Source organism: Maylandia zebra, linkage group LG12, assembly GCF_041146795.1.
Source record: "Maylandia zebra isolate NMK-2024a linkage group LG12, Mzebra_GT3a, whole genome shotgun sequence".
Lineage (NCBI taxonomy): Eukaryota > Metazoa > Chordata > Actinopteri > Cichliformes > Cichlidae > Maylandia > Maylandia zebra.
In genome coordinates, this window is record NC_135178.1 from 12,939,896 (window position 1) to 12,952,716 (window position 12,821).

At 41.4% G+C, this 12,821-nt stretch overlaps 1 protein-coding gene across 1 annotated transcript in view; it reads left to right on the forward strand.

Moving 5' to 3' along the window:
- The first annotated feature begins 846 nt into the window (after positions 1-846).
- LOC101475208 (transmembrane protein 132D) overlaps positions 847-12,821 on the forward strand; it is a 31,173-nt gene continuing 19,198 nt past the window's right edge. The window contains exons 1-2 of the mRNA XM_004544141.4: positions 847-1,397; positions 6,238-7,114. Coding sequence (XP_004544198.2) covers positions 1,325-1,397; positions 6,238-7,114 — 950 coding nt within the window. The 5' untranslated portion in view covers positions 847-1,324. The remainder of the gene's footprint in view (positions 1,398-6,237; positions 7,115-12,821) is intronic.

Here is a 12,821-nt window from a genome sequence, read left to right on the forward strand (position 1 = left end):
TCACCTTTGATTACTTACAGAGAAGCTCATCTTTACCATAAGAGGGCACTAAAAATCCACCTGATGAGGTTGATGACTATTGGAATTTATTATGCTCTTTATGGACAATATTTTTTTTTAAAAAGCAGTGAAAGTTTCCAAGTTTCACACTGAGAATCAGAGAACTTTCTTCTCTACACTTTAAAAGAACAATAATAATGACATAAGTGTGATGATGTCAGGTCCTAATGAGCCGGCTACATCCTGGCAGAGTTTAAACTGATTGTAACCTGCACTCAACCAGCCGATGTCTGAAAAGGTTGCGATGCCTGCAGACACTGTATAGAAAATCATCCTTGATTTGGAGAGTAAAGAAGAAACAAGTTTGCTGATTTCAGTACGTTTGTAACACAAAGCAGACAATTGAGTGAAATTGCGCTGTGGATATATATTTTTTTTTAAATCGCGATTGAGGCCAAGGTTACTTTTCTACTTCAGCATTTATATTTTATAATAATTAACAATGAATATTTAATTTAAGAAAAAAACACAAATATAAATAATCACTTCCATCCAATTATTAAAGAAAAGAAAAAACCGAATTCAAATCAAATACTGGTCCACGTGAATTCCCATTTATCCCTTGTGTTTGTTATTTTCACTAATGAGATCTGGACAGTTAGCTTCCAAAACACAAACAGACTATAGTAGCTTTACTGAATGTTGAGCGTGGGTCATCATGGACTGAAGCAGATTAAGTGATCAGAAATCCGGCACCTATGATCATTTCTGACATTACAATCAAACGCAAGGCAGGGTTAATCCTACTCGCTGCGTACTGGACGTGGCTTCCTGAGCGAGTGAACAGTGACAGATGATGAGTTTAGTACCCTGAGGATTGCGCACAAGACAGTCAGTGATCTGCTTTCAACCGTTTAACACCGCAGAGTCCCAACCGCGACGGCAGACTGGGAGACCGGCTCAATCTGAGCAACTTGTCGAGATAATTCGTTTAGAACGGCATTAATGATCCAAACGTAGCTTTCTCAGTCACACGGTTTCACCTCAAGAGCCTCACGTCTTGTGATCGGACACTAAGAGTCCCGCAAGGATCGTTACGCACAACTTTTACGCACAGCCGGGACTTGAACAGACCTCGATGCGCTTTCCATCTTTCCAGCAATACGGATTACACTACCACTTATACTCGCACAGGTGTGATTATGGAAAGCGTCCGAACTGCAGGAATGGATGAAAGGACCCTCTTCTTAACCTACTGAAGCAAAACCCAACCGCACGGACGCAGGGAACTTGCCTGGAATAGCGTGCAGAGCCGGGTGCCAAAATGAGCACGCACTGGCAGAGCTGGAGGATCTTACAGATAGTCTTTGCAACAATTACAGCAGTCATTACACAAGGTAGGTGAAAACAAAGTGGTTAGTTTGCTTGTTTTTAAATTTAAAAAAAGAAGAAAGGTGAAAAATGAGTTCAAGATTAGCGCATGTCAAAGTGCAATGAATTAACATAAAGATTGGCTTTCACTTAAACAGCTGAAAACAAATTATTAGACTGAACTCTCCATCATGTGTACATATTACTGAATGGAGGTGGGCCTATTCTCAGCAATGCCGTTAAAGATTAACGCATCTTCTAAAAACATAAATAATACATAAATGTCCTCATTTGTGACTTACATCTTATTCCACTGTGATACAGCGATCCAGTGAGGGTAACACGAGCACATGTGTCTTACTTGCAGGAGAGAGTGTCACAGCAGTGAGTAAAATAGCCTATTAAACATTTAGGATTAAATCAGTGAGGGGTAAAGAACTTGATGGGTTTATATTACAACGTGAGCAGTGCTTTAATGCTCAGTGCCTTTCTTGTCATGGTGGAAGTATTACTTTCTCTTTTGGCTTTCTGCTAAAAAAAAAAATTGGGGGACCCAATTTTCATGTACAGTGAGGCAAACAAGAAGCAGGCAATCTAGATTTCCAACTTGATAATGAAGAAGAAAAGCACATCTCAAAGGCATTTGTGTAAAGCCTATAACTGCCTTAGATGACCATTTCCAGGGAATGAAGGCAGGCTGATTTGTGGGGATAAAACGATAAAAATTGAGAAATTGTGATAAAACAGATTTTTAAAGCCGCTTTAAGAGTCTCATTGGACATTGCAATCCCTACCAATCACTGCATAAGCTTAAGCCTCCCTAGATCTCTCTCTCTTGCTCTCTCTCTCTTCCCCCTCCCTCTTCTTCTTTATTTTCTCCCGTCTTTCCAACAGCAAGTCAGAGCATTACATGCCATATGATCACTAGTGCATTTATTGGAGTATTTTCGCACATCATAAAGCCCCTCATAATGCATTTAAAATGAGGGTATGATGCTTTAACTGGACTATGCAGGCTGGTAACTTTTCTACTTAAAAGTGTGTACAACCATGCTTGGTTTTGTAGCTTTGCGGTTATTAGATTACAGTTTCAATGTTTGCAATCCAATCTTTATTGTTAATTAGAAACTACCCATGAAAGGTTTTAAACATGATTTCTTTTCAATTCTAGTTTTGTTTAAACTGAATACACACTCTAACGCCCTAAAGGGTTATGGGCAGATGTAAGCAAACTTCGATCTTTGTAAATTTGCATTTCATTAGCACCCTGTTAGCACCCTGCTCCAGCAGACACCACATTGCAGTGCTTGTGCTCCTGCACGTCTTCCACCTCTTGCTGGACCAAACTTTTGCCCTTTTTCCCACTTTCTATTTGTGCTTTGTTGATTAACTTCTTTGCTGAAAGGTACTTTAACTTTGCACAACTTTTTAAAAAATTCATGGATGTACTAACAGCTTTTCTTCCCTCTGTTGCACGCTGCTGTTTATCTCCCAAGTGGACTCCTAAGTGTCCCTGTCAGATCCTAATGAGAACCTATAATGTTCTATTAAACTTAGATGCATTGGAGAGGTTAGCCAGTCAGAGGATAAACAGTCACAGTGCTAACATTAGATTAAGAAAATGCAGGTGCATAATTAGTGCGGTTAGCATCTGATCCACTGCCAACACTTTCTATTTATAAACAGCACATTTCTGTATATGCAATATCTGATAAAAAAATGAAAAAAGGGGAAAGAAACCTTTCACGGCAGCGTGAAAGAGAAACTTTTGAGCCACAAATGAACACATCTTTCATTCTCTCAATTACTAATTCCAGCGCAGACATCCGTTTGTCTTCCATGATGCTACTGGGAATCGACTCACTTCTGCAAGCTGTTTTGCACATATGGTACAAGCCATTAGTGCGCATTAGAATTCACAATGGATGCTAGGGCTTTTTGCATTTTATTAGAATAATACAAAGATTGATTACAAGTGAAGAAATAGCGCTAAAAGACAAGCACACTGAAAATCAGTTAGCTGATGTGCAAATGAAAAACCTTTAATACAAAGCCACGAGACAAACTGCAGGGCAAAATGCAGCTCATTAGACACAAGTGTTTTTATTAAAGCTGGCGATGGGGAAACATTATTTTGAAATCAACATCTCTTCGATAAATGAAGTCTCGAAGCTGTTAAATAAGCAGACTGTTGTTTCTTACACGCACAACAGAGCAAACCAACTTCTTAGGTTAAAGTACTGCAAGAAGTGAACATGTCCATATTGATGCATAGCAGTAAAGCTCTTATTAGGTATCTTTGAACAAATGATTCAAATAAAAGAAAGAAAGAAAGAAAGAAAGAAAGAAAGAAAGAAAGAAAGAAAGAAAGAAAGAAAGAAAGAAAGAAAGAAAGCGGTATGACACACAGAAAGCTCCGTTTTTGTATCGTCTCATTTTCATTTCAGTAAGAAATCCTACCTGAAGTAAATTTTCTGCTAACATTCAGTGGTAGTGCTTGTAAATCTAATTTCATGCAGGGAGCATTTTCATTTGGACACAGAGAGGGATGAACAAAGATTTGATTATCAACAAAACGTTGGCACAAAAAATTAGCTTTTTTTTCTTCCCCCGCACACAGAAAGCACTTAACCTACATACTGTACACCACTAAGGTGGAAGCCACTGAATATGTTCCCTGCTGCAGTTTTTACAACAGTTTTTGGTGGCATGAACATCTGCATGGTAACACGTGCGCTCCCTGATTCAGCCAAGGAGGACGGGAAGCTCAGTGTCTTCAAAGTGAGTGATTTGAGAGGCTGGAACAGCTGGTGTGCCAGATTTGCTCTCGTGTTCAGGGCTGGACTCTCATCATCGGAGAAGTTTTGCTTGCACTGGCTACTTGATAAATATCTTAAATATTGGCAAAGCAGAAGGACGAACCTTCTAGCCAGTAAGCAAAACAGCTTCTGGAGTCTACTATCAAGAAAAAAAAGATGTGAAATAACAAGAAGTGTACATTAAACTCAAACATAAAGATGTGAGCTTGCATGTGGCGTACTTTACAGCGGCGATGAATGCTCCCGCCTGGAACACAGCGAGCCAGTTTATATTCACTCCAACTGGAGGTGCTGCCAGCTCTGGTATTAAATAGCACATCTGTCAGTGCCCACTGGAAGGCTAAGCCAGGATAGCCTAGATTCTAGGTCCAGATTCTGCCTCATGCAGTGTGTCACCCACTCAGTGAACATGACTGACACTATTGTCTGTGTGTGGAAGGGGAGGAAATAAACGCTGTTGTCGTCCTCTGAGGGCTGCTGGGCTGACATGATAGTGACATGTGCAGTACAGTCGCTGCCGTGCGAAGTGTCAGGCCAGCTCGACAGGCTCAATGAGGGAGGATGAAAAGCAGAAGCGGTCGTGATAGACGGACCCATCAAGAGCCGGCAGCCATGAGGGACACGCGGAACAAATTTGACACAGAAAAACTTCAAACCTTTTTCATTTGATAAATACTGATCAATAATTCAATGGCAGATAGCATTCAATGCGGCATTCACTCTCTCATGAATATACATAAGTCAGTAGTTGTAGATCTGATCTTTTTTTTAAGACACTGAGTTTGGGTTTGCTGCCATGTTCACAACAGCCTCATCCAGGTTGTTATAGTAAACATGAGTGTTTCTGTTTTTATGCGTTCATGATTCACCAAGTAGGGCAATTAGCCACCAGATCAAAAGTGCACACCCGGGTCAGCAGCTATAATCTTCATAATTCTGTCAAAATGGACACTTAATGAGGACACATGACGCATGAGTGACCTCTGCTGATTTCCAGCGCGGTAAACACTCACCATGAAATCAGATCAGGGGACATTTATGCTGTTCGATTGATTTGTCACAGCGATTGCAAAAAGGTCATTCTTTACACTTGGGATTAGTATTTACAGTACTCCTGTAACTCTCCTGTTATCACTGTACAAAACACACCGACACAGACCAGCTGGTGTACAAATGCGTACCTTAACCAGTAACCATGTTTTCAGGTGCATGCTGGTCTTTTACATCAAATCTACTTTCTTTCATTTGATATAATGATGCACAGCCCTGTTTGTCACTACTTATTCCCCCTGCCTAGAGACAATCTGAAAAGCCATTTTAATCCCAGTGTTTGATGGCTTATTTCCACTTTGTGCCAGATGTATCAGATTGTACCTTCTCATGCTATGGAGGGAAAACAGAGACACTTTTGAACATGACAACACGGCAGGCGACATTTTTTAAAGAGCATTTCGAAAAATTATTTCCATAGAAACCTATTTACTACCAGGATTAACTACCTGGAAACAATTACATACTGTGCAGAGAAAAAGGCTTTAGTCAACAAATCGATGTTGGATTGTTACAACTCGGCTAGTAACGGGCTGATCTGACTTTTGGGGAAAGCACCATCTTTTATTTGGTCTCATCCTGACTTCATGTTTTATTTCAGATTTTCTCTGTTAATGTATTTTAAGGCCACATCAAAGCAATCTGATGTGACACCAGGACACTGGGAATGTTGTCTTTTTTTCATAAAACAAATACAGTTCGTAACCTTTTACAATTCCAATAATTTGGTGACAAAGCCAAAGAGTTTAACATCTGCTCCATCTGTGCTATAGGACTTTTAAGATTAAGGCCAGAGGCCTTTTAGTCTAATATTTTAAAGTCCCACTCAGTTGATCAGTTGGCCTTGTATGACTTTGATATTCGTGTGGTTCGGGGACACTACCTGTCTTCAAATGTGACAAAAAAGTGAAATCCTTCAGTTTTGAAGATTTATTCAGAAGTAGCATAAACGTTTTGTCCTGCAACAGTAGTGTAATTTTCAATTTTCCTCTTTCAGATTTGAGCAGTAAAGAACTGACCGACAACAAGAGCCCAGTGCCTTTCCCTGTCTTCTTGCCGGTCAGCTACGAAGTTAAGGATGCCGACTACCTCTTCCTAAAAGAGGTAGGGCAGGACTTCATGAGGAACTCCAGCATGCAGAGCCACATCCAGCCCTTTGTTATTTTACGAGCCAGCCGCCAGCCGGTGGTCAACGCCAGCTATCGCACCATGTCCGCAGAGAAACCCGTGCCTCTAGATATGGTCCAGTCTGTGAAGCTCTTCAATGCACCAGAGGTCTTTACCTTTAACTGGAAAATCCAGGCCTTTGTCCTGACGCCTCGGGTTTTCTCCTCCAAGCCCAAAGTCAGGGTGCTCTTCTATGTTGCAGGCAGGGATTGGAACAGAGGGGAAGGCGCTCTGGATGAGCTACCATGTGTGACCGTGTATGCGTTCTGGCAAACCCAGGAGGTGAGGGGTTCCTGTGCCATAGGAGGTGAGAGGGGGACCTGCATGGCCGAGCTGGTTCCTACACCTGGCTGGTTTGCTCCAGGGTCAGAGGGCACCAGTAGAGAGAGGCAGGATCCATCTGCTGGGAACCCTGTGGAGCTGTACTACCAGGCTCAGCCAAAAGTCAGAGGGAAGTGCAACTCTGTGGATGGAAGTCGGTGGGGGGGTTCACAGCAGCAGGCAGAGTTTATTCCTGTCACTCCTATGCAGAGGATTGGAAGTGTGCGTCTTCTGCAGGTGCCTAAGGGGATGGCAACGCTTTCGCGCCTCAAGCTCGGCAATGCCATCGTCATACGGACATCCTCCAAACCTCTAAAGAAGACTGACATCGCCACCTTCTACATACTCATGGCCAGCTCTGCTCAGCTGACTAACTTCACTCTCAGGTAAAATGGAATTTTTTGCCTCCCTGAAATTTGCAGTGGTCAGCAATGTCACGGCTGACCACATGCTTGCAGTATTATAAGAGAAACTCTGTCCCCGATTTACATGGGCCTGTTATTTCAGCAAAGTTGAAATCATCTGGTCAGCAAAACCTCAGAATGGGGAACCCCTCACTAATAGTATTAGTCATCTTCCCTAATTCTTACCCAAATCCTTTGCCATCAAATATAAGCGAATATTGAACGAAATGAGATTTAGTATGGATTATGACATTTGCGTGGAAATATCATAGCTGTTAACCATCTTTCCTGGAAACGGGATGGATTATTTGAGCAGCAAAGCCTGAAGACATTAAGAGCAGTTTTAACAGCAGGAGTCATCAAGGTTAACACGGAGCAAATAATATGTGTGCCATATACCTCATTATTTCCTTTATTTAAAGGGTATGCTCAGGATCAGTGCACAGTGCTGTAGAGTGTATGCAGATCGCGGAGATTAGTAGCATGCAGAATGCTTTTGAATAGAGATGAGAGCACTTGTAGAACCATCTTAAAAAGACTGTAATTCCTCTGGAGACCTCTGACATACTTGGTAATGAAGGCTAAATTTATACAGACATGTTTCAAAAAACAGCCTTCCATATTTCCCAAGAACCAATGCCTCAACCAGCTGACTAATTATCCTTAGCCTAATATCACGGCTGTCTCTCAAGACATCAGTCTGTTACTTCCCTTTTACAGGTGAAATGATGCAACGCGGCGAGATTGGCACCTCAAAACTGGATTTAAATTAAATGCTTCCAACCCGCACTCACCGTTTCATTGATGGCTTTCACGGTCATCTGCAGCCTTTTGTTATCATCATCCAGGCGAAGATCAAACAGAAGCACGCGGCGGCAAAGCTACATTTGTCGAGGTTGGCTGTCAGCGCAGACAAGCAGAGATTTACGTTGACCCGATTAGAGGCAGGTTTTACAAATTGTTATTCAAGACACTATCAGCTTTATTCCAAGTCAGTGAATTATTGTCTGACAGGAGGCGTCAAATGCATTTTCCATACAAGACTCACTTATTAATTGACTTTGTTTGAGAGTGTCGTAAATCTGTGGAAGGTGTCCTGACTTAAGAACCGGCCTTAAAGGCAGCACCGAAGTGCAGAAGTGCCGGTTCCTGGACAGTCTGCACTCACAGAATCAAATCAATACCTCAAACACTTTAGAAGTGACTTCCGCCTCGACTTGCTCATGCGTGCTTCACTGAAGGTGAGTGGGTGAGCAGACAGTCATGGATTATTAATTCCCCTTTTTTAATTCAATTGTGAATGCTGGAAAAGGACCATATTATCTGAGCTGACAGCTGTGCATGGGTGCACTTGTCCTCCTTGTCAGGAAGCAACATTTCTCTCAGGTACTCGGCTCTTTTGCAAAAGGAAACATGCAAACTTGAGTCTGAAGGTGGTTTATCAAATATTTCAGCTGTCGCTGGATTTCCAGAAGTATTATGAAATAGTTTCACATTTGTTTGTTGTTGTTGCTTTTTAAGATTAGACCATGTACTTAATTTCATTATTTGGTTTCCTGTTTGTTTTGGGTTTTTTTAGCTTAGGCAACGGAGCCAAAAACCAATCCCTGCTTCCTCTTTTTATTGTGTCACTTTTAATCATTTCTGCTTTAATTCATTTACCCAATCATACACAAATGAACCAAAAGGAAAGCATTAATGCTGCCTCACTTCTTTCCTTTCTTCTCCTACTCTTCTGTTCTCTGGCAACATCGTTAGAAAGGAAAATGAAGTCCCTTCTGTATGTGTTGGTGACTACATCCATGTTTTTTTAGACCATTAACTTAAAAATATTGACTGTATCTTTAAGTTCCATACTCAGTTCCACAGTGCAGCCCTCAGCCAGCTTATCAGCACATTAAGAAGCGCTGTGCATCCAGTCCTCAACAGCTGTCTGTGTGCTTTATCACTGTCTGAATGTTCCATTAAGCTTTACTTAATACTCTCTCATCAGCATGATAAACCTGTGTTTGATGGCTATAGCTCCAGTCAAGGGAAATACAAATTCGAGGTTGATTGAGAAAAGACAAGCCACACCTGTCCGTCCGTCACGGCAAAAACGAACCTGTCACTCTCAGTGAGGCTTTTGTAAAGGTCACAGATAAAGTGTTGTACTACCATCATTGCGCTACCCACAGGAAGGGCAATTAGATTATCCTTTTACCCAGTTGAGTGGAATGAAGTATGAGCAAGTATGAGTGTATTTTTCCGTTTTCGTCTCAACATCTATTTAAATTCAGTAATCAGACTCAGTAGTACCCCCAGCTCCCCCATTCTAATGGCTTTATTTAAAAGTAGCATTGAGGCAATAAATTAACAGTGAGTTTCTGTATCAACAGGACACCGCGTCAGTGAGCTTTTCAACCACGGGTCTAATCATTCAACTCGGTGACAAATAGGGCTTTTACATCCATTTTAGTGCTGCGGTGCCTGCCATCTGGCAGGAGTGTTGGCATGAACATCTCCCCAACTCCCTAAACTGCTCCATAAGTACGATAAGCACGTTGCCGATGGCTGGCCATCAGACTGGCTAAACGGTGGACATTTGCCTGCATAATTAACGATTGCATCTGTTTCCGATTGCACTGGGGTTCACTGTGGTGCTGTGGCCCCGCAGTGATGCACTCACAAAGCTAAAGATGGGAACACAAATTATATCAGCAAAGTAATTACAAACCCTATGTAGCATCTCTTTTTTTTTCTTTTTTCTAAATGACATCAGAAACAGCAGTATGCGACATTACGTGATGGCAGAGCTTCAGTTCATCCTTTGTCATTTTTTTTTTTTTTTTTTTTTTTTTTTTTTAATAAATAGGACAGGGGGAATGAATGAGAGAGAGAGGGGGAGAGAAAGAAAGAAAACCAAAGGGGTCCCTATGTAGCATCTCGATAGCAGCCTTGATGATGGAATGCATCTGGGTGAGCTGGAGGATATCTTCTAGGTCTTTGATCAAACTCAGCCTCTGTGCTCTTTGCGTTGCATGTGCGCTGTTTTGATTGTTGCTCTGTTGGCCATGTGTCTGTGATCAATCAATATAAGTCTAAAGAACACTGCATTACAAACAGTAAATAAGGAAAAGGAGAGGGCTAATGAAGGCCGAGGGCAATCGAGGCTCGCTTTGAGTGTATTTGAAAGTGTAGATGTCTACTATTGGGGCCGGTTCTCTTGTGGGCATTGTCTTGTGCGTTAGTGTTTTTAAGTGCGTGCACGCGCCCCTTAAGTGGATGAAGAGTATGCAAAAGGTGAAACAACAGTGCCACTCATGCCTTGCCTGGTCAGAAGTGAGATGGATGGCAGGTGCAGCACCTGAGAGCTGCTTTTCTCACACAGTGTCAGCTTCAGTCTCCACAGCCATCCATCTTCTCTGCCTCAGTGCCTCTCCCTGCCCGCTGCCTCCTCAGGCCCTGCTAACTGAAGCTATGGACACTGGTTCATGTTCATGTTCAGAAGAAATACGCCTCCTCGAGTCACAAGGGATTCTTTTTTTTAATGCAAGGGAGCTGAGAGACAGAAAAAAAGGGGCTTTAGATAAGTCTTCTTGTTACTGTCACTTTTTATTAGTTAAACCCTGCTCCACTCAGCTCAATACACAGAGGTGTTTCATCGGCGCGCACGTTATTCAGAGGCCATTACTAGATTAACAGCCCTCCAAGGTGCTCTCATTAATACACCGAACATGCAATCCTGCTTACCTCACTCACGGTGGATTAAAGTTTTGGCCCACTGAAAGTAAACTTCACAATCTAAGTAAGCACTGTTGAAAGGAAAGATAAAAGAAAAGAAGTAAATATAATGTTCAACCAAAGCTGAGATATGCAGTGCGATACTGAAAATAGAAAAAGAAATCATACTGCAGATTTCCGTTCCATATTGCATGTGGTAGTTTGATGCAATGCGTGTAGATTGTGTTTCATGCTTTGAATTTTAATGCCCTTAAAAGAAGAATAACTGCTATAACTATAACAACCTTTTCTTATAAGGTACCCTATTTTTTGGACTATAAGGCGCACTTAAAATCATTTAATTTTATCAAAACTCGACAGTGCAGCTTATAATCCGGTGAGCCTTATGTATGAATTCTGGTTGTACTTGAGGACCTCGAACCGATTTTATGTGGTACACGGCGCTCAAAAATCTATCAAAAAATGTTTTAGTACGACTTTGGTAAGCTACGATGCCGCACCACTTGATGGATTGTCGGAGCATTACAGCTACGGCAATCAACACTGCGGTATCACTGAGAGTTAAAAACTGTCTAAATTCTTTCATCTTTAATAAAATGATCAGCGTTGCTGCTTTACCAGGTGTAACAATTAAGTTTAACATCCAGGCATCCATGAAAACGGAATTTATATAATTTAACGGGGTTAGAAGTTAGCAGGTAGTTAGCGCGCTAGTTTCCACTTAAACATGATATAGCATGTTCTGACTGAGAAATTTCTGAAAAATTAAAACGTACAGCTCTGCTATCACTTCAAACATAAACAAAGACAGAAAACTAAACAGCAGTGACTTTTGTAGGGTTACTGAAGTTGGGCTATCTGGTATATAATGATGTGCTATGTGATGGCTAGTAGCGACACAGCTATGTTAGCATAACATAAACAGTAAAGCTGGAGGATGAATGCTAATGTTTGTTTCGCTTAATCCGCCGTATAATCTGGTCCGCCTTATGGTCCGAAAAATACAATATATGTGTGTAAGTTAAACACTGAAATAAACTTTTCGGTGGGAGCATTGTTATTTTTTTTTACAAAGATTACATTTGATAAGAAATGTGAAGACAAAAAATAATTATCATTACCTTAGATGCACCTTCCTTCTTGTTATCTCCTTACCTTATCCTTACCTGCAAGTCCTTATCCTAATCAGGGACTTGCAGGTTCCTCTTTGCTCCGCTCTCATCTGCCACCTGATATACCACCAGAGAAGCCATACACCGGCAACAGAATCTCACTCTTCCTTTTGCTTTATGTGATGAGAAGTGTTCAGAGCTAGAGCTGATTTAATTTGTTTCCAGTCTGTAAGTTGACTTACATTTCTGACTTGCGTTTGCCATAGCAACCTCTGTAGTAAAACTGGGAATGATGGCAATAATAGAAGCTTCAACTGAATGCTGAATTCAGCTACCCAGAATGCTACTGAAGGAATGAATATTATAACAGTGTATAACAGAATAAATATTAAAGTGATTAACCTGTTTCTAAAAAGGTGGCTTTCAGCTGTGTGCAATTGTCACAAGTTACACCACTAGATGATTTCACCCTTTAGCTCTCCGCTCCATGTAGGAACCTGTATTAATCAGACAAATGAGCTTCTGCACTGAGCAGCTGGAATGGAAATCAGCTGCTTCAGGGTCATGACGGCGCAAGATTAAACTGTTGAAAATGATACCGTTCAGTCCTTTTTAATTACGACCTTTAACCCGTAAGCTCTGTGTCCATTTTATGTTTTTAACAGTGTCACTGTTGCTGCAACAGGAGCCAGATTTATTCATTCTGAAAAGGAATGAGGGCCATATTTCTGTCTCACATCCCAGCCATTAAGACAGCGAGTGATTACAGGGAAATGCGGCTCCACAGCAGAAACTTATGCGCTAAAATCAGTGGCCACTTGAGACCTTCTCTCCTGATTACATTTTGCATGTAA